The sequence below is a fragment of the Colletotrichum orchidophilum genome, assembly GCF_001831195.1.
Source record: "Colletotrichum orchidophilum strain IMI 309357 chromosome Unknown Scaffold_126.1, whole genome shotgun sequence".
NCBI classification, from domain to species: Eukaryota; Fungi; Ascomycota; class Sordariomycetes; order Glomerellales; family Glomerellaceae; genus Colletotrichum; species Colletotrichum orchidophilum.
The window spans coordinates 1,367-29,132 of record NW_019173082.1 but is presented as its reverse complement, the minus strand read 5'-3'; the positions used below and the strand labels follow the sequence as shown (position 1 = coordinate 29,132).

Here is a 27,766-nt window from a genome sequence, read left to right as displayed (position 1 = left end):
CTATAATCCTCCCTGTGTGGTATGTCTACACATTGGTTGTACAGCTATGATACAAAATGATACAAAGTGGATTGGGGATAACCCGTTGTCTGTTTCTCCTAAGCAGTGTAGCCGTTCTTCTTCAGACTCTCCTCAAACATGTTGCGGCATCTGACCTTGCTGCCGAGCTTCGCGCAAAGCAAGAACGCACCACTCAGCTTGCGATGCAAGCTGTAGGTCTCCTCAGGTGGCGGCGCAAGTCTCTCGCGGAGCATGACGGGGATCAGGGCCTTCACACGCTCTGTGATGGTCTGGTCGTGGAAATCGTAAACCTCGGGGGCCGAGCCGAGGAAAGGCTCCGCAAGGGTGAGCACCGATTTGACGTGCGCATCCACCATGAGCTTGCTCTCATGGCCGGTGAGGTATCCAAGACTCTCGGACAAGCGCTTGACTCCCTCCCGATCGGTCCTTGAGGCCGCAGCGAGGAGCTGAACGTATTGTGTGACAAAATCGTCGGGGTACTCCCGGGAAGCACCAAAGTCGAGAAGCTCGAGCTTGTTGGTCTTGACGTTGTAGAGGAAGTTTGTCCAGTTGGGGTCGGTCTGCATGAACTTGAACTCTGTGATCTCCCTGAGACAGAGACGGAGAATCTGGGTGCCAATCCAGTCCTTCTGCTCCTGGGTAAACGACTTGACTCTGGTGACGCCCACACCCTCCATCCAGTCCATGGTCAAGACGTTCTTTCCACAGGCTTGCAGATGAACGTCTGGCACAAGGAAAATGTTCGGTTCGTCAGCTAGGAGCTCCTTGTAACGGATCAGGCACTGCGCTTCTCTCTCGTAATCGCATTCCCATCCCAGCTCCAGCCGCGCGTTGTCAATGGTTTTGTTCAGATACAGGCCCTTCGGCAGGAGCTTGGTAGCGGTCAAGAGAATGCCGAGGTTGTCGAGGTCGGAGTTGATCGAGTCTGCGACGCCAGGAAACTGAATTTTGACTGCGACCTTGCGACCGCCCTCCTTCAAAGTGGCCCGGTGGACCTGTCCGATGGACGCGGCAGCGATGGGCTTCTCTTCAAAGTCTTCAAACAGCTCACGCCATTCCGCGCCCAAGTTGGCCTTGAGGACTTTGTCTCTCTGCCAGGCCGGCATGTAGTCGGCACGGTCCTGCACTCTCTGTAGGACCTCCTGAATCGGTCCCGGGAGCATCTTTGTGTCCTGAAAACTCATCATCTGACCCATCTTCAGGGCGGCGCCACGCATTCTGGATAGTTTGGCCACAAGCCTTTCCATGTTGCCGGCACTGAGCAATACCGAGCCCTCCCCACCGCCGCCAAATGCTCTGCCGATACTCTCTGTAATGGCACCACCCATCATTCCTGCTGCTAGGCCGCCGTAGTTCCAAAGTCTGCTCAGGCGCGTGGCGGGCACACTAGATTCTCTAAGGGAGTAAGCTGGGGTTGATGCCTGGTCGACAGCAGCGCCCAAGACAGCTTCGACGGTGGGTTCATCTTTTGATAGCGGGTCGGTGGAAGCGGCGGGAACAGACTCTGGAGCAGCCGGTGAGACCTGGATTCCTTCCGCATCATTTGTAATTACATCAGGCTGGGAAGCGCCCTGAGAGGTGCTTGGAGCACTCGCATGTGAGGTTGATGTCTTCACCTCAGAATCCTTGGACAACTTGGAGAAGTCGATAAACTCGGGGAGCTTAGTTGGTGGAAGCTTCTTCCGATTTCCAAAGTTGACCTTTGATTGTTCTTCCTCCTTACCCAATAGTTTGGCGGCACGGGTGCTGTGGAAGATGTTCACATTGACACCTTGGGGGAGGTCGTCAGCCTCTTCAGAGACAGGGGCGCCGTACTGAGCAGTCGGCATGCTCACTGATGACCCTACAGGGACTGTGTCATCCTTGGGCCTTTGATCCAATGGTGATGCGCCTTGAAAAGGGAAAGCCGAAGGATTGGATTGCCTCAATTGAGAGAGGACTGACCCTGAGTTTGGTGAAATACCGGACGCATTACTGAGCTTGGGCTGGAAGTTGCTTGATGGTGTGAGTGAGGGGTGATTGGTTTGGGATGTTAACGCCTTTTCCGACGACATCATCTCCTTCTCAGCCGATTTCCGGGCTCCTGGGGCATCGGGAGCAACTGACGGTTCCGTTGCATCACTGTCTCGTGCGTGCTGAGGCGCCGTTGGGGATTTGCGTGTTAAGCTGGAAGCTTTGGTGAAGCTCTCGAGCTGTCGGCCTCTCAGTGCGACATGTCTGGATGCGACAGAGCGCGAAGCGCCGAGCACCGCTGCCAAATCGACAGCAAAATCGGCGAACCTCATTGGAGCAACAGACTTTTGATTTATGCTAGACGCATATCGTTGTCATTGCCTTTTGACGTCTGGGTGATCTCACGCCTTGGAGGTAGTGCAGGGATTATTAAATAGACTTCGTAATGGAGGGAAAATTGAGCCAAGGATATATGCATATAAAAGTTTCATGTGCATAACGGGATTATATCCCGATCATTTCTACCAGGCCGTCCACGATGAAATTCAACTTGAGGCAAAGCCGTTTGATATGTCGACAAAAAAATACGATCTTTCTTTCAACGTGGATGTTTGCCCAGGTCTTCATAGTGATATGCAATCTTCACATCTTTTAATGCCGTTTTGTAACTATCCTGTTGTGGTATCTTTGGTCTATCCCTGTTTCCTCGTCTATTATCATTATTCGTTTAGGTCATATTTGGTGTTTAGTCCCTTTTTACCGAGGCACCGCCCTTCAAAAGCGAGCCTCTTGCCCTCATGGGTGTAGCCTTTACAGAAGAATTGTGCGGGCTACCTGGCCTTGGACTGCCAATCTTGCCCCATAACCTTTGAGCGGCAGGCGTCAAGCCGCCCGAAACACGCGGGCTAGACGGGAACTTGGGCACCGGTGTTCTGTCCGGCTTTCCAGTCAAGCCGTTCTTCACGGATTCCCTCTTGGATTGCGCTGCCCGCTCCACTAGACGGTGATGCAACGACTCTCGCTTTCTGTGCTCTTGCAGCTTGAATGGATTCGGCGTAGCGTCGCCAGGGCCGAGGTCGATAACGGGCGCGGGTAGAACTTGGTCCTCATCCTCTTCGTCATCCACGAAGGCGTAACCATTCACTCTCGGTGTCTCTCCGCCCCCAAGAGCGCTTGAAGCCTGATCTTCTTTGCGGGGTTTCCCAGCAATCGCGTCTCTCACAGCGGAGAGCGTTGGGGATGGAGGCCTCTCGGCGATTGTCGGTTGCGGTATCCTTGTGTTCGCATAGTTGATCGATTTAGGCGGCATCAGCGACTGAGCCTGAGCCTTCTGCGCCGGGCTTTCGTAGTGGTCATCCACACCGTCTGGGCCGAATATTAAGTTGTTCTTGGGGTTAGCGTTCCAGCTGTCTGGTCTGGCTGGTCTGTCGTCCACATCCTTGATGGCCAGTCTGTCCCTCCTCCACCCGTCATCAACCAAACTCCTTGTCATCAGTAGTTTTGCTTCGACTTCCGCCTGTTTGATCATCTGTTTGGAAGGCAGTTTGTTCCCTCGCCAGATCCACTCGTATTTCTCTGCCTTCTTCTGGTTTTGTTTATCCATGAGCTTGTAAAAACTCTCGTTGTCCTCGCTGGTGTAAGTAGCTTGGAAGTTGGCCAGGCTCATATTCGTGTCCACGACCGGCTTTGGTGCCTCGGGTACCGTTGATGCCACAGATGCCGGCGTGTCCGCACCGTATGCAGATGGCGTGCGTCCACCATTGTTGAAAGGCGCCGGTCTTTTTACCCTATTCCTTCCCGGCGTCATCACACGCTCCAGCCTCTGGCCAGCGTTGGAAATCCATGCTTTGTCATTTGATTCGAGAGCATCGAGGTACTCTTGCTGGGTCTCTGCCTCTAAAAGCCCGGGAAAGAAGTCTCGTGCAATGATCTGCGAGAGGGCGTCGGTATAGGTTTCTTCGTCTATGACCTTTTTCGGGCGCTTTATCTTCTTCGCAGCGGGCGGTGGTGGCATCAGTTCGAGATCGGTCCGCTTGCGCACAAGCGCGGTTGATGTGTGTTGTTGAGACTCCATCGTCGAACAATTGAGGACAGGAAATTTGAAGAGTCTGTGTTGGGAGGGGTGTAGAGGCACGAGAAATGCGCCGTCAGCGCCATGGGGTAGATGTCGCGTTGAGATATTGATGTCAGATCGGTTTGCTGAGGCCAATCTGCCGAGTTGCACTCAACTTCGGGTCGGAGTGACGTGGGGCTGTTCTGATAAGAGATAAGCAAGTGTTGTATATATGCAACTAACGATGCTAGATTCAGAAGCCCCGTCAGTCCCGTCCACGGGGCCTCGCGCTACCAATAGCATGCCCGGAGGTGTAAGTCGTCCGTATCCGTACTCCGTTGAGTACCTAAGGTAAGGTATCTACATACCCAGGCATGCCAGGTAGGCATCCGTAGTGGGAGGGAGCTCAATCCTCGCGGGAGTGGAGGGAGGGGCCTACCACAGCGCCGGCCTTTCAGCGCCCCTGTCAGACTCCTGAAGTGGCAACTCAGTGCCACCCCGCTGCAACATATCGCACCGTGCGGTAGCAGCGCACTGTTTCCTGTTAGCTCCGAATACTCTGTACTGAAGAGGGTTTAAGGGCCGAACCGTCGCGAAAGGAAGCTTTCGATTCCGACCCAGGCCCGGCAACTTCAACCTTCGAAGAGCTTCTGCTGCATAAGAAATTTTGCTGCAACCACCTCTTCTTTCCCGCCCCCAAATTTACGATTTCATTTGGGAAATCGCACTTCGCACTGAAGTCCCGCGCCTACGGAAAAGACAATTTGTTCCCGCTGTCTCGTGTGCGAACGACAGCAGGGAAATACCCCTCCATCGTCTTTGGTCTCTACCTGTGATACAGATACCCCACACTTTGGTTCTTGCAGTATATTCCGCCGTTGCTGCCGCCATGTCTACGCCTGAGGAAAAGGCGACAGCCTTCAAGAATGACGGCAACAAGGCCTTCGCTTCTCACGATTGGCCTGCTGCTATCGAGCTCTACACTAAGGCCATTGAGTTAAACGGCAAAGAGCCAACGTTCTTCACCAACCGCGCTCAGGTTCGCCGCCTATCCTCGCTGCGCCAAGGCTGCAAAGTCAGGTTGCTCGCGTGACTAACATTATCTTGAATCGGAGTAGGCAAACATCAAGTCTGAAGCATACGGTTATGCTATTGCTGATTGCTCGAAGGCAATCGAGCTTAACCCCAACTTCGTAAAGGTGGGCGACTCCGGACACAGCCAACGAGCCTTCCTCACTGACTTCGGTGCGACTTTAGGCATACTTCCGCCGAGGCCTCGCCCAAACCGCTATTATCAGACCAAAGGATGCTCTCGTCGACTTCAAGAAATGTATACAACTCGACCCGAACAATAAGGATGCCAAATTGAAGCTGGACGAGTGCAGGAAGATTGTTCGCAAGTTGGACTTCTTCGCTGCCATCGAGGTTGGTGATGAGCCGTCAGCTGCGGAAGGCCTCGACCTTAGCACCATCAGCGTTGAGGACGACTATGATGGCGTCAGATTAGGAGAGGAGATGACACAGGAGTTCATCGACGACATGACGGAGCGGTTCAAGACTGGCAAGAAGATCCACAGGAAATATGTCTACCAAATTATCCTGGCCGTCAAGAAGCTTGTATTTGACGAGCCAACCATGGTGGAGATGAAGATACCTGAGGGTACACAACTCACAGTTTGCGGTGACACACACGGTATGGTCCTGTCCATCTCGCCCAGTACCCGAATACTAACTCACAACCAGGCCAATACTTTGATCTCATGGAGCTTTTCCGTCTCAACGGAACGCCCAACGACAAGCATTACTACCTGTTCAACGGTGACTTTGTCGACCGGGGATCATGGTCTTGCGAAATCGCTCTTCTGCTCTACGCATACAAGTGGCTCCGACCTAACGCTTTCTTCCTCAACCGCGGCAACCACGAGACCGACGACATGAACCGTGTGTACGGTTTCGAGGGCGAGTGCAAGGCGAAGTACAACGAGAGAATCTTCAAGCTCTTCTCTGAGAGTTTCTCGGCTTTGCCCCTGGCAACTCTGATCGGCACCAAGTACCTCGTGCTCCACGGCGGTCTGTTCTCAGACGACAAGGTGACTTTGGACGACATCCGGAAGCTCGACAGACACGCTCAGCGCCAGCCTGGCCAGGCCGGTCTCATGATGGAAATGTTGTGGACGGACCCCCAGGACGAGCCCGGCCGTGGCCCAAGTAAGCGCGGTGTTGGTATGCAGTTCGGCCCCGACATCACCAAGAGGTTTTGCGAGAACAATGGCCTCGAAGCCGTCATTCGCAGTCACGAAGTTCGTATGGATGGCTACGAGGTGCAGCACGACGGTCGTTGCATTACTGGTAAGTTTTAATGCTCTTTTTGATCATTCTGGACCTGGAACTGAGTGTTATAGTGTTCTCTGCACCAAGGTATTGCGACTCCACCGAGAACAGGGGAGCGTATATCAATATTGGCCCCGACTACAAGCTCGACTTCAAGCAGTTCGACGCCGTCCCTCACCCGGATATCAAGCCTATGGTGAGATACACCCTCTCTTCCTCTCCTCGAGTTGCCGCTGACCATCCACTTCAAGGCGTATGCCCAGAGTTCTCTCATGTCTTCTCTGATGTAGTTTGATGATATACGGACGGTTGTCCCGAGGTAAGAGAAGGCATAGTTTGCATCCGCAGCATACACGGTGCATGTGATCGGCGCATATAAGGGGCTGGGTGGCAGCGTGGGTTTGGCCATGCGGATAAATCGGAGTTCTTGCCCAGCAGACGTACACCATACCCCGAATCTAGAATAATACGATTGTTGGGTGTTTAGCCACAGAAAAGTCATTTATCGTTCTAAGCAGCTCTCCCAAGGTGTCGACTCATGACGACCAAAGGTTCTCCTGGCCATCGGTGCCGACGATGGCGCCCAAATAGTCAGAGCACTGCTTCACCCGGAGAACTTGCCGTTTGCCTTGGTCCGAGACGCCGGCCCACGCCGTGATCGCCGCGGCAAAGGGGCTGAGGTCCTGCCGGGGCACGCGCAGCCAGCATTGTGCGGCCTCGACCTTTAGTATGTCGATGGGAATGGCGGAACCCGTTGCGCCCAGGAACTGGCTGAGGGCGGCGCTACAATACGAGCGTACTTGGAGATTGTCCAATTCCAATGTTTCTTGTGATCTTGGTGAATCGGAGATGAGTTCCAAGTGAGCGTAGGAGAAGGCTGGGGTCTTGATAGTGCATGTGAGGGGCTCGTGGGATTTGTGGCCCGTTGCGCGCGGGGTGCTGGCTGGTGCTTCGCTGGCTGATGAGTTTTCCATCATCATGGCGGCGTTTCCTCCAGCAGATGATTGAGATGATTGAAATCTCTTTTTGTTTCTCGTTACACGGGCGGTGGGCTCTGATTTCCTCCAGATCGAAAAGATATTGGTGATCCGGCAGAAGAGGCGGTATCGAAGGAGCTCTCGTAGGGGTCTGTGCCAAAATCAATCGCTACCTTATCCATGTGCATCGATAATGGCATATAATGCATAAATGCAATGCAGCTCAAGGTCCTGCAACCCGCCCGGCAATGGAAAACAACCCATGCCTTTCATTGAGAAGACCCACAATTGGCTTCCAACCAGAGGAACTTCAAGGTGGTCGGCCTCTCTTCCCCAGAAACACCATTGATGAAGCTCTACTCCGTAACTCTAGCGACTCTAGACTGTCTTCTTGTGACACAGTTTTCACCCGAAACGCCTTCCCGAATATCGACGAATATACCTCGAATCGCAAAGAAGAACACACTTGGAAATGTCAGCCGATAACTTCGTCGCGCCTGGTCAGCAGCGCTACCTCCGCGCCTGCATGGTCTGCTCGATCGTCATGACCTACTCCGTACGTTTTGCCCTTTCCTTTGCAACAAACCAACGGGATCGAAGCATTATGGGGGGAAAAAAGGAAAAGAAAAGAAAGGGAAATAGATGCTGACAACGGTACCCCAATCTAGCGCTTCCGCGACGAAGGTTGCCCCAACTGCGAAGACTTCCTCCACATGGCCGGCTCCCAGGACCAGATTGAGAGCTGTACGTCCCAGGTCTTCGAAGGCCTCATCACCCTCTCGAACCCGAAGCGCTCCTGGGTGGCAAAGTGGCAACGTCTGGATAACTACGTGAGGGGCGTCTACGCGATCAAGGTCTCGGGCCAGCTGCCCGACGAGATTCGCAACACGCTCGAGGAGGAGTACAGGATACACTACATTCCGTCAGTAGCGCTTCTTTTAATGTTTCTTTTCTGCTGTTGGGGGAACCTGGACGCCACAGAATGTCCGTTGTTGTTGTTGTATTATGGCTAACTAGATGACAGGCGCGACGGAACGGAGACGGAGGTTGACGCTTGAGGTCAGCTACGAGCTGTCGAACCATATTTTTACGTACACGGCGTTTACGGGGAGTCAAAGAAGGTCGGCACGGAGTCAGGGAAGACTCTATTCAGATGAATCAATCAATTCTCAAATGGTATCTAAAAGTGCAACCCAAGTTTTGCTATGCAATTCGTTGAACCTCCTTTTGCGACAATGTGATGCTGTCCTGCTTCAAAGCCAACGCCCGTGGACGAAGACGAAATCGATCCCCAACCTAAAGTGTAAAATAAGTCACCGCTGATCCGTCTTTTGTTTCTTGAACGCAAACCCGCCGAAGCCGGACCCGTCCCTCGATCGTTTCCCCTTCTGCCTCTCCATATCTTCCTTCATGATCCTTTCCGCTTCGCTCATCTTCTTCGGCTGCACAAACGCAGATTTCCTCGCGCCGCCTGCCAGGGCATTCTTCTTCGCCTGAGCAAACACGTTCTTTGTCTGGGGTTTCGCCGTCATTTTGAGCGACAGACCGCCGCTGACTGACGGCTTCTCGGCAGGTTTATCCTCCTTTTTCTCCGATGCCTCTGTAAGTCCCACGGTCGTTGTCGTCGATGCCTCGGGTTCGGCGGACTTGGACTGCGCCGTCGGGCTGGGCTCCTTCTTCGCTGCCGCAGGTTTGGCGCCAAATGACAACGACACCTTCTCCCCCTCCGTCCTCTGCAGCCCCCTCTCCCGCTCTTGTTCGTCGTCCAGCTTCTCGCCCCTCGCCTCGGCCGCCTTCTGCGCCCTCTTGATTTGCTCTCGAATCATCATCTGCTCAACCTCTTCATTGCCCCGGTCCTGCGCCTCCTTCCTCCTCAACGCCTCCTGCCTCTTGAGCGCGTCTGGCGAGTTGTCGATCCACGCGATATGAATCCCCTTCTCGTTCTCCTCGACGCGGCAGATGCCCTCGCGGCCCAGGTGCTTCGCGAACTCGGTCAAGCTGGGCCACTTTGTCGCGTTCATATGTACGTGCTCCTTGTTGGCGATGTACTCCTGATAGAAATGATTCATCTGCACCTGCTTCTCCCCGTGCCCAGTGCGCAGCAGCTGGGTGAAGTCGCGGAGGAACTGGTTGCTGTACTCGTTGAGGAACTTCTTCGGGTCCTCGCCGATGACGAGCATCTGCCGCACGTGCGACTCGGATTGCGTGTGCATCTTGAAGCCATTCTCGTCCCGGCACTGCTTCTCGCAGACCTGGCAGTACCAGCGCAGACGCTGGAGGCCTTTGCTCTTGAGCTTGTTGCTCAGATGCTTCGTCGAGCCGACCTCTGCTTTTGGCATGTTGGGCGATCGTTGTCAATGTATTCTTCGGTCGGCAGTCCTGAGGATATTAAAGAGCGAAGATTTCGAGGTACGATGAAGGAATCAATATGTTGTGGGCCGAGTGTCGATAAGCGGCGCGCGTATGGGATTTGGAGGCAAGATGCAGTCAAGTAGACAGGAGTAGAGAGTCGCAAAGAAACAATGTGCCTTGCCATGTGGATCCTTCCAGTGCTGCTTATCTTATCAGAAATGACAGGGCTACGCTCGAGAAGTGGCGGGGCAGAACCGTGTGCGACGAGTAGTTAAACACTGTATCCCACTTCGCCGACGTCGGCCTTGACTGGTAAATATTTAGATTCATTTGGTTACTGGGGTCGTTGGTCCGCCATTTTACTTGCTGGATATTGCAATATTGGCTATTGTTAGGTACTCCCTTTGCCCTCAAGTCCACGATTTCATGGCTTCCGGCCTCGTTTCTGGCGTACTCTCATGACGCATTGAAATTGACGAGTCGCGAGACCAAAGTTGACCTAATCATGTGCATTTGATATGTACGTCTAAGCAAATCAAGGGAATCATGTCTTTTCCAGCCCATAATCTTCATTCTTTCTTCTTTTCTGATCCAACAATGCAAATGTATGCTCCGTTTTGGATGAACCTGACAATGTAATACTTATATACTTCAACCCAAAAATTAGAGCTCTCTTCCACCGCGCGCAGTTGAAGCGCACAGGGCATTTCGAAGCGGGCGTTCTAGTCAAGGAAGGTGAACAGATTTGTGTGCAGGATGTTCATAGCACGAGTGGCATCACGGGCGTCAATGACGCAGGAAATGTTGATCTCGCTGGCACCTATGTCAAAGTTAGCAAACGGCCCCTCTCATGATCCCGAGACGACTTGCCCTGTGAGATCATCTCCAAATTCACGTTGTGCTCTCCGAGCGTGGAGAACATGCGACCGGCGATACCAATCATATTCTTCATCTCCGCACCGACCAGACTGAGAATAGCCATGTCATGGAGCACGCTGACGTCGCCACATTCCTCCAGCTCAAGTCGCGCCTTGTCGAAGCTGCCGCCCTCCGAGTTTCCGGCGTGGATGGCCATAGACACGTGGACTTCACTGGTAGAGATGAGATCGACAGAGATCTGGTTGCTGTCGAGGATGGAGAAGACCTTTGCGAAGAAGCCGTGAGAAATGGACCGCTTGTTGGAGTGCACGTTGATGACGGAGATCTTGTCCTTGATCGTGACCGCCGTCGGCCGCTTCGGCTTCTGGATCAATGATGGGTCTGCGGGGGATGACCGTTGGATCTGGTGGCCGGCAGTGAGAACGGGGTCGGGCACAACGATGGTGCCGACTCCTCGGGGGTTCTTGACGTTCTTGATACGAATGGGAATAGGGGGCGAAGCGTGGATGACCTGGTCCATGGTCAGGTGGTGGATAACCTCGGAGCCGTAGAACGTCAATTCCGCCGCTTCGGACGGCGTGATGGAGTGCAGCAGGCGTGCCGTGGGAACCTTTGTCGGGTCTGCTGTGAAGATCCCGTCGACCTCCTTCCACACCTGAAGCTCATCCGCCTTCAGACCGACTGAGCATAGCGCCGCGCAGAGATCCGTGTAGCCTCGGCCAATGTCACCATCAATTAGGCTGCCGGGAACGTTGCCAAAGAAGCCAGTGACTACGGGGACTCGCTCTTCGCAAGCCGTGATCTTTTTCCGTAGTACTGCAGCGGCCTCTTGGTAAAAGCCCTGGCTCAAATGAGCCGTGGCATCATAGTGGAACGCGTCACTGAGGTCCACATATTCCGCCGCGACACCCTGCGAGCTGGTTAGCGGCGTGTTCGAGATACTGGAAAGTAATCATGATCTCGCACCAAGTCCTTCAGTAATGCGGCCATGAACCTGCAGCTGAGTTTCTCACCGAAGCTGATGCAACGGTCCTTGGATCTTGAGTTGACCTCGAGGTTAAATCTCCTTGCCGCCACAATGTACTCGACCAGCTCCTGGCACTCATCGCTGATCTCTTGTTCCAGGGACGCCTGTAATTCTGGGTTGCGCAGGAAAGTCTTGACTGCCGATACGTGATCCTTGCAGATGTCCTCAATTAGACCCTTGGCCTCGTTCATGAGTTCATTTTGTGCCTCTTCGGGTGTTGTGGGTGCTGCGATTCCCTTGAGCTTATTAAATACGCCAAGCAGTCTTTTGCGAGGGGTTAGTTGAGGATGGAGGCTGGGTGCGTTCCCCGTTGACTCACCGGCTGGTGGTGCCCTCAATCTTCTTGCCCGTGCTTCTTGCCGAGCAGACAACGACGACCTTGTTGTGCGAAAGGCTTGCTCTAATAGAAGAACAGGTTAGTCGGGTTACAATTTTGTTAGAGAAATGCCTCTTCCTACCGGACAATATCCGTGGCAATCTGTGGTATGAGAATATTGGATCAGCCTCATGCCGTAGCCGTGACTTTCTTAGTGGTGAGGGACAAACCTTGTCTGGGAACTTTCCAACGCTGGTTCCGCCGAATTTTTGCACCACCCAGCCATTGCTGGAAGTGTTTCCTATCGTTTGACTACTCATGATGTATCAATGGCTACGCGCAGAGCCTAAAACGGTTGGTGTTGGGATATGAGTGAGAGTCTGCTCAATGCGGGCCAGAACGGGGGGCACTGTATTGGAAAGATGCGGGATAGGGAAGGGAAAGAAAGAAGAAAAAAATGGCGACGGGTAGACTGGGACGTCAACCCTCAAACTGAGTGGCTTATATGAGATGCGTCACACTGCAAGGTATAAAGAAAACAGGAAAGGTGGTATGACAGGTGCAGGCAGTCCAAAGAGTGGAAGGAGAGAGTGAGCCTATGGCTAGAATGCGGTGGAAATGCTATGTTCAATGTGGTTCATGTTGCGGTGGATTAAACCCAGGCGATGAGATGGGACGAAAGTGGGATGTAGTGGAGCGACGAAATCGGCGACGCTTGTGCAAGCTGCAGCGACCAAATTTTGCGTTTCCGGACCATTGGAGGCGGGCCCGAATCTTCTCACACAGTCACACTCACTATTACCTTACCGACCCATTGCTGCAAGGTCACCAACAATGACCGCTGTACATTGGTCAGCTTTGCTACTCACAAGCCTGAGCACTACCGTTACTCGGTCAAAAGGCAACGGGCCTCGAGTTTCGAAAGTCATACAACACCCAACTGCTACGCTGCTGCCGCTGCTGCTATTGTCACTGCCAATAGATTCCCTGTTCTGACCGGCTTCTGCAAAGAACGAGGGCTCTCTCTGAATTGGGTAGTCTGTCCGCTGCAGCCTCTATCCGTGACAGTTTCTTTGTCTGAGTCATACGCAGCATCAGCATCAGTGCTTGACTAACCCCTCCGAAGAAGGCAATTTGACATTGATGCCATACCCGTCCCTCTCCCCAATGTCTCAAAAACTTTAGATTATCCAGGCCATTTGGTTATCACTCGAACCCCACGGGGGGGGGGGGGACACTGGCTGTGTGCGTCCGTCGTGCTCGTTTCTTCAAGCCTCTGCGTTGTCTCTGCCGTCTCCCGTCCCCCGTCCAGCCACTCCACATTGCGGTCTCGCGAGGAACCTATGAAACCTCTGGCAAAGAAAAACTTTAGTTGCCCAATCCTGGAGACCGCGCGGGGATGGCGAATCAGGGGCCGGCCGGTGACGAAGTGACAGACGGGGATCCCACGCCCCCAGTCAAATAGCCGCATTTGACGCTGCTCAGCTTGCCAGCTCTCTGTTGCCGCCGTAACTCGTGACAACCAGTCTGTGTTGCACAACACCACCGCAGCAGCCGTCCAAATGATTCGGCGGTCTTCGCCGACAAGAAGAAAAGGCAACGCAGTGTTAGTCTGCAATTGGATGCATCAACAACTCATCAAAAAGAGACACACAAAGTCTGCTCAAAGCTCTTCCCTATCGGGTTGTATTACAACTAGATAAGCGTATAAATGCAAGTACCGTTGCTTTGCCCAGAACCAGACACAATTGGTATAGCAAACCCACGAGAACCAAATGCAAATGCCGACCGCAATCGCCAAGCAAGTCAAACACCGACCGCAAAATATACCAAAACCCAAACCCCGTCTAGAAATGAACAGGCGCAGTACCCAATGACGTGTCCAGGCCAAATGGCCAGGACTTTTTTCCGCGCTCATACAATCGTGCAGTCGTGCCATCGTCATCGCACTGTTGTCGGCAATCCTCTTCTGGCATCAAGCCTCGACAAGAGACCGTCTGACAGGCGGCTATCGATACATGACACCTGGTTTGCCAGGTGCGACTATAACTCGATCTCCTTTCGTCATTGTTGCAACTCGGCGTTGGCAAGCAACGCTTGATTGACCTCCGAATGCGAGAAGGTGTATTTATCCATGGGGAAGTCTTCCTCCGGCGTCCGGATCCCTATCCCGCTGTCATCTGGATTGTTCCCCGCCGCCATATCCGCAGAGTCGACCTGACCCTGGCTCGTCGATGGTGGGAACGGTGCCTTGTCTGGCTGTGCTTGAGGAAGACCCGAAAAGTTGAACTCTTCACTGCCGGCGCTGAATCGGGAGCCTTGACGATTTGCCTCCTGGACTGCTGATTGAGGGTTGGCTACGGCTGCCGACGCGCCTGATGTCTTCATTTGAAGAAAACCACCCTGCTCGGCAAGGAAGCAAGTCATTTCGTCGATCCAGCATTTCGTCACCCACCATGAGCCGAAACTCTTGCCTTGAGCCATGGTGAGATCCCGCATCACAGCCGTGCCGACTCTTTGCACGGCGTAGACGATCTCGGTGTGAGACGCGTAAGGAAACCGTATCGGGAGGGATTTAAGGAACCCGACCCAGCGTTCCAGAACATTCTGACCATTGGGATCACCCGCGCTCTCGGCGCCTGGTTGGCGGCCGTTTCTCAAGGCGATGTCGCCATAGACCGTCAAGCACTCCACCTCCCAAGGAACATTCATGGGGCTGAGTAGATTCCGCAGTTCGGAGACAAGTAAGTTGACGAGATCATCCATACCCCGGGTGGGAACACATTCCGCCACCTTACGCACGCGCACCATCGTGATCCAGTCGAGATACATCTGGTCGCGGTTGGCCGGGTTCGACAGCATGTTGGCTGCCGCATGAGCAGTAAGGTTGACTCGCAGGGCTCGGTCCAGAAGAGCCGCGAAGATGGTTGCCGGTGCCTCCTTGGCTCGAATAACGTGATGCGGTTGTCCTTGGAAAGCCTCTCGAATGTGGGGTACGAGGCGCTCGGAGATACCGCGCAGCGTATCCAGCACTGGCTTGGGCACGACCTGGAGTGTGAGCCCAGAGATGATTCTTAGCATGCGTTGATACAAGATGAAGTCACATTCCTCGATCCAAGGGGCGAGGCTAGGGTGGCCAAGTAGCTTCTGAACGGGCATCGTCAACGTGCCCTGGAATGACGTGTAAAGATGGAAGAACGTCTTTTCCTTGCAGTAGCGAACACATTCCACGAGTGAAGTGCAATGGGACCTGTACAGAGCAGACAAGCTCTTGGCAGCATCGGCGTCAGTTCCACTTGGGAGAAAAGGCTCCATCCGAGGTAGCGCGAGAGGTTCGTTGGATTGAAGAAGGAGCTCATCTGCTTCCGAGGGGAATGTGAACTGGAGTGATGTCTTCGATGCCGACGAGTTCAGATGATCTGCGCTGGTCACATTCGGATGGCTATAGAAGCTATGCGACCTCGAAGAGTTATGCGTTTTTTGAGCTGGGCTCTCTGGCCGCTTGGCGGCCTCGGGAGATGGCAAGACGGTAGCGGCAGGCTGGGCCTTGGTGGGTGCCGCGCTGAAGCTTTGAGAACGGGGGGGTTCGGAGATAGCCACAGGAATGTGAGGCTCGGGTTCGCGGAGGTCGGGTTGGTCGTCAACCAAGCAGAAGTTGACGTAGTGGTACTTTGATTCTCCCCTCACGCCCAGTCGTCTGGTCTTCAGACCTGGGAAGAGTACGCGAACAAGTTTTCCGAAACTAGCTGGGTTAAGGACCGTGATTCTCTCAGTGGCACAGCGAGACGCGTAGTTGGCATACACCCGGCCTCGCGGTACAGATCCCTTCCCTTTGGTGCATACAGAGTTGATCCAAAGCATAGCAAAGACTTGTCGGGTGCGTTCGGAGTTGGGGCCTCGCTCATTGCCGTGCAGTTCGCCGGCAACATCTTGTAGGCCGCGGTGCTTGTTGGCATTGAAGAGGTGGCGCATTTCCAACTCGTTATTAGCACTGGACCTGGCGGAACTCGACTTCTGCATGCCCATGGCTCCGACTAAAGAGTCGCCGTCCTCGTCACGATCTATCATTTGGCTGTCGTCGGTGAAGCTGTTGTTGGCGAAGCTTTCGGACGGTAACGGATGTCTTTGCATGGCGTGTTGCTGGAAAGACATTGAGTGGCCCATGTGAGCGCTGGACTGGCTCATGGAGGCACTCATACCTGGTGGCATCGAGTATTCGCGGGCGTTCTGCATCTGGGTAGCAGCTGCATGGAGCATCATCTCCTCGGGTGTGATCCGCGACGCGGGTGCGAGGCTCCTCTGCTGCCGTTGGTCGTTGTTGACCCACTGTGCCGAGTACAAGTCGGGCGCGTCGGCGAACTGTTGCTGTTCCATGGTAGGCTGCGTGGAGATACTATGAACAGAAGCAGTCGATGCCCGAGACTGAGGTCTCTTCTTCGCCCTGAGGGCCTGGGCGAGGTGGTCTGTTTACATAAGCCCGTCAGTCAAAGAAAAATACACAGAGAAATGCTCTCGTTGTAATGGAGCAAGCCTGGAGAGGCTATGGATCGTACCGTGCTCCATTATTCGTTGCCTGTCAGCTCGGTGAGGTTGTGATGTTGTTATTTTGCGATGAAAACACACGGATCATGCAGGACGCCGTTTCCAAACAATGAAGAAGTCAACGTGCGCCGAGCAAGGACAAATGCGTGAGAAAGAAAAGAGGAGGCGTCGAGGTCGAGAGAGCAATCCGAAATCCCTGCAGCCTTGAAGAGCGCGATGCGCCGTGGTGAGCGTCGAGATCTTAAAGGACGTGGTCGGGGGAGAGCAGGACCAGAAGCAGAGTGTGGATGTGGGAAATGTTTTGGGAGGCTTTCCACTGTTTTGTTGACTTGACAACCAAGGCTCGGCTGGTCGCCTCCACTCAGGTCTTGGAACAACGGATTGGCGTGGCTGGGCGACTCACGTGACGGGAATGGCCAGTCATTGCAGCGTGTGGTGCATCCTGCCGTGACAGCGGATTGGATGGTTCCCAAACAACCTGCAGCAGCCAGTCCCATTACAGCTTGGTCGTGTTTGTGTTTTCCAATTGGCCAGTGCGCTGTTAGGTTAGGAGTCTGTGATGTGGGGTCTGCTTACTTTGTCTGTTTCTGGCTTTTGGCTCTGGCGTCGGTACGTATAGACGCTACTTTGTTCCAAATACGCGGAGAAGCCACAGCCAGATCTGTCCAGCCAGGTCAAAGAGCAGCAATCCTCCTCTGAGGGTGACCCTTCATGCCTTGATCATCAGGCATCAATACAACATCACAACAGCAATGCAGCACAACTGGGTCCGAGTCTTCCCCACCTTTCGCTACCTCAGGTAAGGTAAGGAAGCGTGGGAAGGCAAGGGAGCTCGGCTATTCTTATCTTATCTCACCGTACTTTAGGTTACCTTAGGTTACCTTAGGTACCTACCTGGTAAGTGCGGACCGGCTGTGGCATCCGTACATACCCTGCCAGAAAACACTCGCTGGCTGAAGACTGAACCTGTAAGACCGAAATCTGACACCATCCGAGCCATGGCCACAGAAAGTATCCGCTAACACGAAGGACATGGATCCCAGGGCAAAGTTGCCCGGCACACAAAGTCGGATGCGACTAGGAGCTACAACAAGCCGCGCCGTGCTCACCTCGTCTCGTGCTTGTGCCCCTCTCCTAACCCCCATTAGCCCCGACTGAAGCTCGACGCAAAGCACTCAGACCATTCCTACTGGCCAGATCTACACACGTTACGTCGTCATCCGGCCTTTTCCCTTTCACCTGCTAATTCCAACGCAGACTCAAGGTCACTCAACCCCATACTCTGTAATTTCGTCAAGAACTTTACATTCTAACATCGTCAACAGCATCTCGCGTACTTTTGCAAGCTACCCAAGTCCCTCACCAAACCACTGTCAGTTCCCGCCACCCGCATCGAGTCCTTTCTGGGTCTCTTTTGCTGCAACCTGGCCTGGTCCTAACCCTTATCATAGCGCATTAACGCACAGCTTTTGCTACCCAACCAAGCTCCCATCCAGCCGCCAACATGTCTGCCCAGGATCGCGTTCAGAACTACATCGGTCAGCTCGACCGTGAGGTAACATTGCCTGCGCAAGCTGCTATAAGACGTTTGTTACACGTTGGCTGACTTTGACGTCTTTGATAGCTGTCCAAGTACCCCGCCCTGAACAACATCGAGAAGTCGACCAACGTTCCCAAGGCCTACGCTGTCATCGGCGTTGCTTCCCTCTACTTCTTCCTCATTATCTTCAACCTGGGCGGTCAGCTCTTGACCAACTTTGCCGGCTTCGTGATTCCGGGTTATTACTCCCTCAACGCTCTGTTCACCACCAGCAAGCAGGATGATACCCAGTGGCTGACAGTATGTTTCTCCCCCGCAATCGTAGAAGCCCAAACCTCGCTAACATGGACTCTAGTACTGGGTTGTTTTTGCCTTCTTCACGTTGGTTCCCCTTCAATGTGCAGGGGATGTTCAAAACTAACTTTGATATAGCGTTGCCGAGAGCCTTGTCAACGTTGTTTACTGGTTTCCCTTCTACTTCACCTTCAAGTTCGTTTTCCTGCTGTGGCTCGCTCTGCCCACCTTCCGGTACGTTCCGTCCAATCCGAACCTTGACAGCTTGCGCTGACTGGCGATAGCGGTGCTGAGATCATCTTCAACTCCTTCCTCTCCCCCATGCTCGCCAAGCACTTCGCCGGTGCCTCCACCGCTTCCGGCCTCCGCGCCCAGGCTGGTAAGGCTGAGTAAGTGCGCCCCAGCACTGGCTCATCAAACAGGTCGATTACCTTGAGAGATCTGCCTTGGACGAGTTATACAGCTGGCCCGGCTTCATCCCAGTGATAATGGTGAGCTACCTTAGTCAAACGGACGTTGTGGAGAGACCTAGAGCACAAAGAGGGCGGGATGGAGTGCCAGAGGCTAGCATAACCACACTATAAGACAACGTTGATGGCTTGTTCAGATTTGGTCGAGGGCTTCAGGGACGCGAGAGCCACGACAAACAGTTGAACTAGTTCCTGTCACCCAACTAAAGTTACTGTATGCTAAGGAATACGGAGTCAATGACTTCTGTAGTGGAATAGAGACAGTATTCGATGCTAAAAAATATCGTGCGACATACGTTGCCACTGTCTGGACGTCGTTCCCTTGGTGAAAATGTGGAAACATGTCACAGGCGTTGTGCGGGATTAAGAGTGGTGGCTTCGAGACAAAGAGATAGTTGAGATGCGATACATGCTTCTTTTGTCATGGGCAACTAGAGCAGCAAACCGTCGAGTGGGCATCATGCATTAAAGCTGCTAGACCCTGACATGGATCGCATGCCAGCGCCGCTCAGCGTCGTACAAGACCGTCTCGCATTGGTAAAGTCGAGTCCAAGACTGTGGAGGCCGTAATAGGAACGATGATTCGAGCATTTCTCATACCAGTCGGCATGTCATTGCTGCTGCCCGCTGTCATCTTGTTGCCCCATTGACGCAGGAATCCGGGTTGGAATTATTGTATATCACCGGAACAACTCACCGGAACAGCAGCAGGGTGGCATATTTGGGGCAACCTGCAGCGTTCCTAGTCCTAGGTCTCTCGGCGTCGTTTCGCTTTTTGTTGCAGAGAACATTTGGCTAGACCTCAATGTCACGCCCGCCAGCGCAGGATGTGGTGTAGCGCAAACTCTAGCAAGTCAGGCAACGAACGGGCTTATGCTGGGAAAGTGTGATTGCCGGTGCCGATTTTGCCGCTACCATGTCCATGGGCCTAACTACCATCCCGTCTACAGGGCCACCAGCCGCAAAGCAGCTGAGCCTTAGGGGGCCTTTTAGGGACCTTTGGCGAGGGTAATGTAGCCCCAGCGGGCTGGCCGAGAATCCCGAGACGTGGAAACTGAAGTGGAAAGGGGTCCCCCACACTTCCGGGTTGAGCTCCTACATCAACTCTGCGGGATCTTCAGCGTGTGCTGGCCTTTTAGAGCCGCCATGGGAGGTCGTGTGCCTGTAGCCCGCCTCTCAACTGTTTGGGATGTGAAACTGTCAAAACGACAAAGGCTGTTTTCCCTCCCTCTCTAAATTCCCCAAGTCCATCTCCGCCATACCTCGACCGCCTCCGTTTACCCGTTTCTAGTTGACGGCCTTTTCCGATTCTCTAACCTGTTTGGTAGCTTCGCTTTCGCTTGACAGGCTGCAAGACGACACTCACTCCGCCGATAGACGCACTCGAATGGAATGAGCCGGTGGGTACGGCCAATTTGCGACCAAGGATAGCGACATAGCGACGCTCGCTGAGCGTATCATACATTCCCGCCAACATTCGGATTCCCCTACTCGCCGGCAAGAGATCACCATAGCGAACAGCGTCTCAGCAAGAAGAGGTTCAAAGGCATCTGCTCCCGGAGGGCATGTCCTCACAATGCAACTCAGCCCTCTGCAATCGCGACTGGCGGCCTCGCTGATTGCGTCGCTACTGCTCATTATTCTCTACTATCTACTGTCTACGCCTACCTTCGCCCTCGCTGCGGAATTGAACAGCGCTACACAACCAATCCTTGACGACATCCAATTCGACCACACTCTCGAGCAAAGAAGCAACCCCGAGTCCACCTACGAGCCTGAATTCGCTGCCTTCGACCGCAGTATCATTGGAAGAGCACCCGCCGGTGTAACGGGTCTGACGAATAATGTTCAAGTGAACCGAAATGTCCCCGGAAATACGACCCAGAACTTTGTCTTCGAGGCTATCACAATCTTTGCCAACTTCTTCGATGGGACGGACGAGGCGTTCGTAGTAGAACGTCGCCAAGGAAGCAATGAGCCCATCACACCGGAGCTAGTCAGCATCGAAGGCGTCAAGCCAGAGGACGAAGAGCGCGGCCTACGCCGCAGGCAAGCTCAGGGAAGGACCGTGTACATCTCAGCGACCACGTGCATACAGCCACAGCGTGCGGCGAACAACACGGAGGAGGACGCGCCACAGATCACCATGTACATTTCGACGTCTCAGGACAATCAGACACCCGGACCGGGACAGAATTCTACTTTACAAAAGGCGATCACTTTCGAAGAAGGCGCGGTAACCTACAGCATAAATGCCACAGGTGACGTCTTTATTGGAATAGGCGCACCCCCAAAGGACACCGACATGTTCACAGGAGACTGGAACTTCGATGTTGCGGCGTCGACCGACGACTACTTCCACAGCTTTGATGGGAATCCTTCCGAGCTCCTCTGGGTTGACAGTGACTCCAGTGCTGCACTCCTGACGACACAGAACTTGACGACCTCTCAGAATGAGACTTTGATACAGGAGATCATGCAGCAAGGTCCCCCATTCATCATGTTCGTCGAGAACCGAGAGCAGCCCACTACCAAAGGCGTTCGACATTCTATGTGCGGACTGGAGAATTACGCTCAAATCGCTGCGAAGAAGGGCGGCAAATTTGGCAACCTCGCCAGCACTCTCATGACTACGAGAGGCGCAGGCAATCTACCTAAACAGCAGTTCTTCTTCAACGGACTCAACGCAAGTGCTCTCTACACGGGTATCCTGGTCCGCACTAGCAATCTGTCACCTTCGAAAAAGCGTCAAGATGGCGGTCAAAGTGGCGGCGGAGGGAAGGTTTTTGAAGCGACGCCATTTGAGACCAAGGATGGTACGTACAACGGCCGCGTGAAAAATTTCGACAATGACTGATTCTGTGTTTAGGAGATAACTGCAAGATCGTCACAGACCTACAATTTTGCAATGAGACGGAGTACGCTGTGCCCGCCAACTCTAACAAGATGAATATCACTCAGCTTGCGCAGTTCTACGACAACTATGCTAGAGATATGTACGCCAACTTCCAGAAGCAGCTTGCCCAGGTAGCTTGCGAGGCGCCAGCAGTACAACAGTACTCTCTCGCGCGAAACTGTTCCGACTGCGAGACTGCATACAAGAAGTGGCTGTGCTCGGTGACGATTCCGCGATGCGAGGATTTTACGAGTCCTACCAACTTTTCATTAGTTCGGAACGTAAACCAAACGTTTCCGAACGGAACCCTTCTCCCAATCGACCAGCAAAGCAAATATGATTCCAGGGTTAATCAGCATTCGAGAAATCCTCTCATCGACGAGATGGTCGAACCAGGTCCGTACCGGGAGATTCTCCCCTGCGCCTACCTCTGCTATGACTTGGTACAAAGTTGTCCGGCTTCGCTAGGTTTCGATTGTCCCACCCCGGATGACGATATTTTCAATTCGAGCTACGCGGAACAGGGTGATGGCCTGACCTGCAACTATCCAGGCGCTGTTCACAACCCGTCGAGATCCTCAGTGCTATCAATTTCATGGGGTCTACTATCGGCACTCGTTCTTGGTACACTCAGCGCAGTCATACTCTAGGTGTCTAGCAAAGGACGGCAGCACTGATGCCGCAGAGGGCGTTCATTTGAAGTAGATTGACGGCCGACTTTTTGTGTAATGGATGGTAACGGGCATGATGGGACAGTGTAATGAGGGTTTTCTGGATGAACTGCATGGCATCGGCGTTTATGATATGATGTCTTTTTGAAGCTGAGGAGGATAAAGACGTCTCCACATATTTTCTCGGCTGTATTGACCGTATTGGGAGGAATTGTTAAAGGATTACGGATAGATGGTTAGATGATCTCGCAGACCTCTCTCTCCCTCTATATATGTATGTATTAGTTCTCGGAAGACGAATTCCATGGTCTGGCCAGAGGCTCGAAACATGCCAATAGTAGCGTACAGTGTTATACATTTCGCATACTGCTCAGAGCGATCCTGAGCCCGTTGTAGCCAAGTCAATAGATACAGCCACTTTTGACTCTGACGCTCACACAGCTCGCCGCCAGGCTCTAATGTGGTCAACCTAGAAAATACAGAGATTAAGTATTGCTTATCAGCCACTCCGCCTTTACGTGCCGATTTTCGAGGCGGTAATGTGTTTCGTTCGCGCATTCTAGCGTTCGCTCCCATTTCTCACATCGACATCAACCTTCTCCATTCCGTTTGACCGCGGTCAACTTCCAGTCTGTTCCTTTTCCACAGCTCTTCCATCTCACCCGCCATGTCTCTGATCCCCAGACCCCTTCCCCGTCTGCAGCTCTGCGACCCTCGCCTCGAGACCATCAATCTCCTTGTTCTTCTCGCCGCGAATCTCGTCTTGTTCGAGCTTCGTCCAGCTCCAGTAGGCGACCTGATACGTGAACGTCGCCATAAGGAGGACTTTGAGGACGGGTCGGGTAAAAGTTTTGTAAAAGTTCCCCTGTCGTTCGAAGCTTTCGTGTTAGCTTCTTGCGATTCGGCTCCCCTTCAAAATAAAAAAATAAAAAAAGAGAGCAACAGCTGTCGCAGAGGATGTGACTGGGGTCCACAAACCACAATGGAGGGCCTCTTCTCCCCATCCACGGATGTTGAGTAGAGCCGCAATTCCGTCCGGGGCATTTGTGGTGTGCACTGGGAGCGGAGAGCTCTGCTCAGGATCATGGTGCTGCTGCGCGCGGCCATGATGGGCTGCGTCTTGTTCGGTCGGTCGTCGCCTCTCTGCCGTTCGTGTGGATCGGTGCTTCGGGGAGGTGTCGTGACGAGACAATCGCAAATGTTTCGTTCCCTAATGTGATGAGGGTATTCGCAGTTTCTCCGTGGATATCGCAGGCGGTTTTCGTTTTGTAGCCTGCATGGTTTGTCCGTTTCCCATGAGCTCCTCCAAAGACTCGAATTCAATCCAATTGCGCCGCGCCGCGCCGATTTGTGGCGGTGCGCGTATCCCCCGCATAACCCGGGAGCGCGTCGACCACCCTACGGCATTGCGGGTCCCGCCCTTGCCTGTGGCGGAAGGCACAATGTGCTTCGTCCAGGGGTCAAGGTACCTCATTCCATAGGTCCCCTCTGATTGAGCGGCGCATGGGCTCGGCACCCCTGGCCCCGAACAGACAAGGGCCCCGTATTTCTTTTGACGACACATGTCCCAATCAACCAGAAGTTACCTGAGGGTGGAGGTGGTGGTGGTCGCTTGGAGGTCCTGGAGGGAGAAAGGGCAATTCCCGTACGAAGTTCGAGGACCCGCGCTTAGCGGGTATTCGCAAGGTACCTAGTAAGCTAAGGTAGGTAATACGGCAAACCACCTTACCACCTCCCCTCGTGGTAATTAGCTTCAACCGCTCTTAGCCCCAAAGCTCCCTCGCGCAATCTGTCCCTTCAACCAGCTTCCCTTCTCTTCTCTCGACACCGTTTCGACAATTCGTCTCTCACGCACGAGCTCAACCAAACACCACGTTTACCATTTGCCATCCAGCGCTTTATATAACGGCCAATATCGACATTGAACAAACGGAAAAAGGAGCAAACCACCAAAGAATCGCATCGAGCAGACCACATCACCGCAGCACGTTCGTAAATCCACACACATAACCACAATGGTATGCAACTTCCAGCTCAGCTCGCACCGAAGCACTGCATCAGGATTAGTCGTGCATTATGGCTTCAAACTTGATACTTGCTGGGCTACAGCTTCTTCGTCACGACGTTGCTGACACTCGATTCATAGGCGCAAACACCCCAACAGAGACGCGCAAACGCAAAGTTCGCCAAAGACAATGAGTCCCGCATGGGCAAATCTGAGGATCAGATCAAGAAGCGCACCAAAGAGGCGCCCAAGTCGCCCATTTCTCCCATCTGGCTCAGTGCGTTGTCCCCATTCGCATCATCTTGCCCCCCTTTGCGATCAGTCACAGTCTTCTGTGGAGAAGCTGCTTGCTTGGCTTGAAAGCCGATCACTAATATATTTTCTCTCTATAGTCCTTCTCGGCTTCGTCGTCTTTGGCGGTATCGTTTTCGAGGTCCTCTCACGCATGTTCGGCTTCTAATTTGAGCCGCCCCGTCTTCGTACTCAGTCAAAAAAGTTAATGAGGGGATGAAAGAGACAAAGTCCGCAGAATAGAGGGAGCTACACCAGCGGTGTGGTGTCTAGGCCTACACTCGTTTTACCCAAGCAAGCATCCTCTGTCGACTTGAGGTCACAAGCAATTGCAACGGTTGGAAAGGGATAATGCGGTCAGACAAGACGCAGTTCAGCCTCCCCTTCATAATGGAGAGGGAAGGGGGGAAGAATGTTCTTATTGTGGAACATTTGGGAATCCAGCCCACATCCCAGACAGCACCTTGCTTCCAGTGGTGGGAACAAGTCTGTACAAAAAAATGCCACACGTCGCTTTCTTATCTTTCATGGGAAAGCAAAAACATCCGATTGCCGGCGTACTGTATTTCAAGTTTCCCCTTTTTTGTTCTTCCTTTCGGAGGCAGCTCGTTCATAGCAATCTCCTCGATAAAAGCAATTCACTTTTATTCTATATGACAAGACTTTTGGTTCCCTTTTTGGTCCTGGGCATATTGCCTCATGAAAACTAACGCCAGAGCTATAACAAAGTCATCCTAATGCAGCTACAACGAGGATAACGTTTTGCCCATAAGAGCTTCCCCAGCTTGAGAAAGACTAGTTTATGCGCCGAGACCGCGACGCTGGCCGCCAGCGTCATACTTCATGTGCACACCAGCCTGGAACTGCTGTTCGAGCTCCTGGGTGATTTTGTTGATATCACGCTTGCCCTTGGTACCACTAGCTTGAGGTGCGGCAGCACCCTTCTTTCCACCACCGAGAAGACGCATGAACTTTTGCTGACGGTCTGCACCTCCTCCCAGGTGTCCGACATCCCACTGCTCAGCAGCAGCAGTGTTGGTATCATGCACCTCGCTCTCTTCCTTCTTCTGCTTCTTCTTGTCCTTCTTGGACTTCTTGCTAGGGGTCTCCTCAGTAATTGCAACACCGCCGTCAGACTCGTCCTCGTCCTGCTCCCTTGAGCGCTTGCGCTTCTTGTCGGACTTTTTGGGCTGCTTCACCTCTTCTTCGACCTCCTCTACAACCTTGGACTTTTTGCTCTTCTTCTTATCCTTCTTCTCCTTCATGGCGGGGGTTGGCTCCTTGGGCTCCTTGACCTCCTCAATCTTCTCCTCGACCTTCTTACTTTTCTTGGCTTTCTTTGACTTCTTAGGCTTCTTTTCCTCTTGATCGACCTCCGTCTCCTGCTCCTTGGTGATGGCTCTTGCCTCACTTTCAGCACGGAGTTGTGCGCTAGGGTTTGGTGACTCGGGCTCCATCTCGACATCCTCATCTTGTTCCACAGCAGCGCCGCCCTTGGTCTCTTCCGCTTCCGAGTCTGAGTCTGAATCTGAATCCGAGTCTGAGGAGGACGAAGATGATGATGATGGGTCCGAGGAGGAATTGGAATCTGAGTCACTGTCGTCGTCGTAGATCTTGAGATCTTTGCTGTCCTTCTTTGCAGCTAGGGCCTTCTTCTTCTCTTCCTCGGCAGCGTCCTTCTATAAAACCGCGTTGTCAGCGATTCACTTCTTATCCCTATGAGATACCCACCACCGCCATCCTATGTGGTGGACTTACCGCTCTCTTCTCAACCATGACCGCGTGTCTCGCGCGCGCCTGCGCAGCCTCGGCCAAGAGCTTCTTGGCTTGAGCCTCGAGCTTGTCGGCCTGTCTCAGCATGCGGTTGAACTGCTTATCGTCTTTCCTTCCCTTGCGCTCCTCCTTCTTTGCCTTGTCGGTGGCCTGGCATGCTGGAACCACCGATTTTGCGGCGCGCTTGGCTTGCGCCTTGAGCTGCTTCTTCTCCTCGTTGGCGGCCTGACGTTTCTCGCTCTGTTCGCGTTTGCGCTGGATTTTCTTTTCTGTGAGTGAACGAATTGGTTAGTAATGCAGAGTGCAGGTGGTGTTGGCGGGTGCCGGCGCGCAAAGCATCTTGGGTTCCGGGCTCGCATTCTTACCCTTGCCCTCGGCCTGAAGCTTCAGATCTCCAGTGCTCAAAGGCTTCTGATCTCCGCTTGACGCCATTTTGCACCGATTTCGTTTCGGTCCTGGGTGTTCCAGGATTCTCTTGGGGTGGTACGAACGTCCGTACGTGGGGGTTGGCAGAAGTGGCTGGATTTTTTTCCTTTTCTTCTTTTCTGCCGGGCTGCGACCGACTGGTGGAGATACAATGGTCAAAAAAGCCTGAGCGACATCCATTTCTCCCAGGCGGTAAGAGACAACCTCAATGCTAGATCCCTGTAAGGTGGGGCCTCAATTTGTTCTAAAGACCAGGGCAGTCTGTAAGGTACGTATTTCGGTCCCCTGGGAGCTTTGACCTGCTTTATCCGGATTGACGGGACAGGGACCAGACTACGGCCCCTCTTTTTCCGTACCGCCGCTCACCTCCTCGAGGTTGGGCACTACCTGAATCGCCGGCAGTACGGTATTTCAAGATTCTGACGCTGGGCGTTTCCAATAATGCGAAGGCTATATTCTTTTTTGGACTGCGTCTTTGTTATCGTTATTAACCTAGACCTGGTAGCGACCAGCGCCTCTCCTAAGGTATTCTTATCCAAGTGGATGATCTTGTTCCTAGCATCAGTCACCTCTCTACCTACCCCCCGGGGCTATTAATTCCATATCAGATTATTGCGGTTCGAACGCAACTATTCTCCTTCCCAAAAGGAGCGCCTAACCAACCCGGCCCTAATCTGTAAAAGGTAAATTTGTGCTTTTTGACTAGCTACACAACAGAGAATATGGGATTCGAACCCATGATGGAGAATCCCCATACCAGTACTCAAGGCTGACACTTTAAACCACTCAGTCAATTCTCTTTTATAACAAATCACATTACTATTTTGCTCACCTTTTAATTCTTCCAAGAATCGAACTTGAATTTCATTCTTATCAAAAATGCACTTTACCGTTAAGTTAAAGAATTTAGAACATTTTAAAAATACAAGAGTACTCAGACTCGAACTAA

At 53.1% G+C, this 27,766-nt stretch overlaps 12 protein-coding genes across 12 annotated transcripts; 5 read left to right on the top strand and 7 right to left on the bottom strand.

Moving 5' to 3' along the window:
* Nucleotides 1-98: 98 nt before the first annotated feature.
* On the bottom strand, nucleotides 99-4,048 carry CORC01_11497 (ABC1 family protein; the record flags this gene model as incomplete). Its single annotated transcript, XM_022623121.1, has 2 exons — nucleotides 99-2,331; nucleotides 2,841-4,048. The coding sequence occupies 2 exons, from the start codon at nucleotides 4,046-4,048 to the stop codon at nucleotides 99-101; spliced, it is 3,441 nt and encodes a 1,146-aa protein (XP_022470346.1).
* Nucleotides 4,049-4,916: 868 nt separating this feature from the next.
* On the top strand, nucleotides 4,917-6,648 carry CORC01_11496 (uncharacterized protein; the record flags this gene model as incomplete). Its single annotated transcript, XM_022623120.1, has 6 exons — nucleotides 4,917-5,066; nucleotides 5,146-5,226; nucleotides 5,285-5,720; nucleotides 5,771-6,376; nucleotides 6,430-6,554; nucleotides 6,610-6,648. The coding sequence occupies 6 exons, from the start codon at nucleotides 4,917-4,919 to the stop codon at nucleotides 6,646-6,648; spliced, it is 1,437 nt and encodes a 478-aa protein (XP_022470345.1).
* Nucleotides 6,649-6,894: 246 nt separating this feature from the next.
* On the bottom strand, nucleotides 6,895-7,338 carry CORC01_11495 (uncharacterized protein; the record flags this gene model as incomplete). The annotated part of the gene is made up of 1 exon (XM_022623119.1): nucleotides 6,895-7,338. The coding sequence occupies one exon, from the start codon at nucleotides 7,336-7,338 to the stop codon at nucleotides 6,895-6,897; it is 444 nt and encodes a 147-aa protein (XP_022470344.1).
* A 469-nt stretch (nucleotides 7,339-7,807) lies between these two features.
* CORC01_11494 (transcription elongation factor spt-4) lies at nucleotides 7,808-8,393 on the top strand (the record flags this gene model as incomplete). The annotated part of the gene is made up of 3 exons (XM_022623118.1): nucleotides 7,808-7,891; nucleotides 8,004-8,257; nucleotides 8,360-8,393. 3 exons carry the CDS (start codon nucleotides 7,808-7,810, stop codon nucleotides 8,391-8,393), a joined length of 372 nt encoding a protein of 123 aa, XP_022470343.1.
* A 255-nt stretch (nucleotides 8,394-8,648) lies between these two features.
* On the bottom strand, nucleotides 8,649-9,674 carry CORC01_11493 (uncharacterized protein; the record flags this gene model as incomplete). Its single annotated transcript, XM_022623117.1, has 1 exon — nucleotides 8,649-9,674. One exon carries the CDS (start codon nucleotides 9,672-9,674, stop codon nucleotides 8,649-8,651), a length of 1,026 nt encoding a protein of 341 aa, XP_022470342.1.
* Nucleotides 9,675-10,409: 735 nt separating this feature from the next.
* Nucleotides 10,410-12,229, bottom strand: CORC01_11492 (aspartate kinase; the record flags this gene model as incomplete). The annotated part of the gene is made up of 6 exons (XM_022623116.1): nucleotides 10,410-10,507; nucleotides 10,624-11,476; nucleotides 11,533-11,857; nucleotides 11,913-11,993; nucleotides 12,052-12,071; nucleotides 12,140-12,229. The coding sequence occupies 6 exons, from the start codon at nucleotides 12,227-12,229 to the stop codon at nucleotides 10,410-10,412; spliced, it is 1,467 nt and encodes a 488-aa protein (XP_022470341.1).
* Nucleotides 12,230-13,973: 1,744 nt separating this feature from the next.
* CORC01_11491 (RFX DNA-binding domain-containing protein) lies at nucleotides 13,974-16,472 on the bottom strand (the record flags this gene model as incomplete). The annotated part of the gene is made up of 2 exons (XM_022623115.1): nucleotides 13,974-16,372; nucleotides 16,463-16,472. 2 exons carry the CDS (start codon nucleotides 16,470-16,472, stop codon nucleotides 13,974-13,976), a joined length of 2,409 nt encoding a protein of 802 aa, XP_022470340.1.
* A 1,483-nt stretch (nucleotides 16,473-17,955) lies between these two features.
* Nucleotides 17,956-18,678, top strand: CORC01_11490 (HVA22 family TB2/DP1 protein; the record flags this gene model as incomplete). Its single annotated transcript, XM_022623114.1, has 5 exons — nucleotides 17,956-18,006; nucleotides 18,076-18,291; nucleotides 18,347-18,372; nucleotides 18,424-18,519; nucleotides 18,570-18,678. The coding sequence occupies 5 exons, from the start codon at nucleotides 17,956-17,958 to the stop codon at nucleotides 18,676-18,678; spliced, it is 498 nt and encodes a 165-aa protein (XP_022470339.1).
* A 1,653-nt stretch (nucleotides 18,679-20,331) lies between these two features.
* On the top strand, nucleotides 20,332-22,301 carry CORC01_11489 (calcium influx-promoting protein ehs1; the record flags this gene model as incomplete). The annotated part of the gene is made up of 2 exons (XM_022623113.1): nucleotides 20,332-21,571; nucleotides 21,625-22,301. The coding sequence occupies 2 exons, from the start codon at nucleotides 20,332-20,334 to the stop codon at nucleotides 22,299-22,301; spliced, it is 1,917 nt and encodes a 638-aa protein (XP_022470338.1).
* Nucleotides 22,302-22,980: 679 nt separating this feature from the next.
* CORC01_11488 (uncharacterized protein) lies at nucleotides 22,981-23,429 on the bottom strand (the record flags this gene model as incomplete). The annotated part of the gene is made up of 2 exons (XM_022623112.1): nucleotides 22,981-23,187; nucleotides 23,301-23,429. The coding sequence occupies 2 exons, from the start codon at nucleotides 23,427-23,429 to the stop codon at nucleotides 22,981-22,983; spliced, it is 336 nt and encodes a 111-aa protein (XP_022470337.1).
* A 908-nt stretch (nucleotides 23,430-24,337) lies between these two features.
* On the top strand, nucleotides 24,338-24,787 carry CORC01_11487 (uncharacterized protein; the record flags this gene model as incomplete). The annotated part of the gene is made up of 3 exons (XM_022623111.1): nucleotides 24,338-24,391; nucleotides 24,469-24,604; nucleotides 24,720-24,787. 3 exons carry the CDS (start codon nucleotides 24,338-24,340, stop codon nucleotides 24,785-24,787), a joined length of 258 nt encoding a protein of 85 aa, XP_022470336.1.
* A 631-nt stretch (nucleotides 24,788-25,418) lies between these two features.
* Nucleotides 25,419-26,823, bottom strand: CORC01_11486 (uncharacterized protein; the record flags this gene model as incomplete). Its single annotated transcript, XM_022623110.1, has 3 exons — nucleotides 25,419-26,297; nucleotides 26,377-26,660; nucleotides 26,757-26,823. 3 exons carry the CDS (start codon nucleotides 26,821-26,823, stop codon nucleotides 25,419-25,421), a joined length of 1,230 nt encoding a protein of 409 aa, XP_022470335.1.
* Between the last annotated feature and the right edge of the window lie 943 nt (nucleotides 26,824-27,766).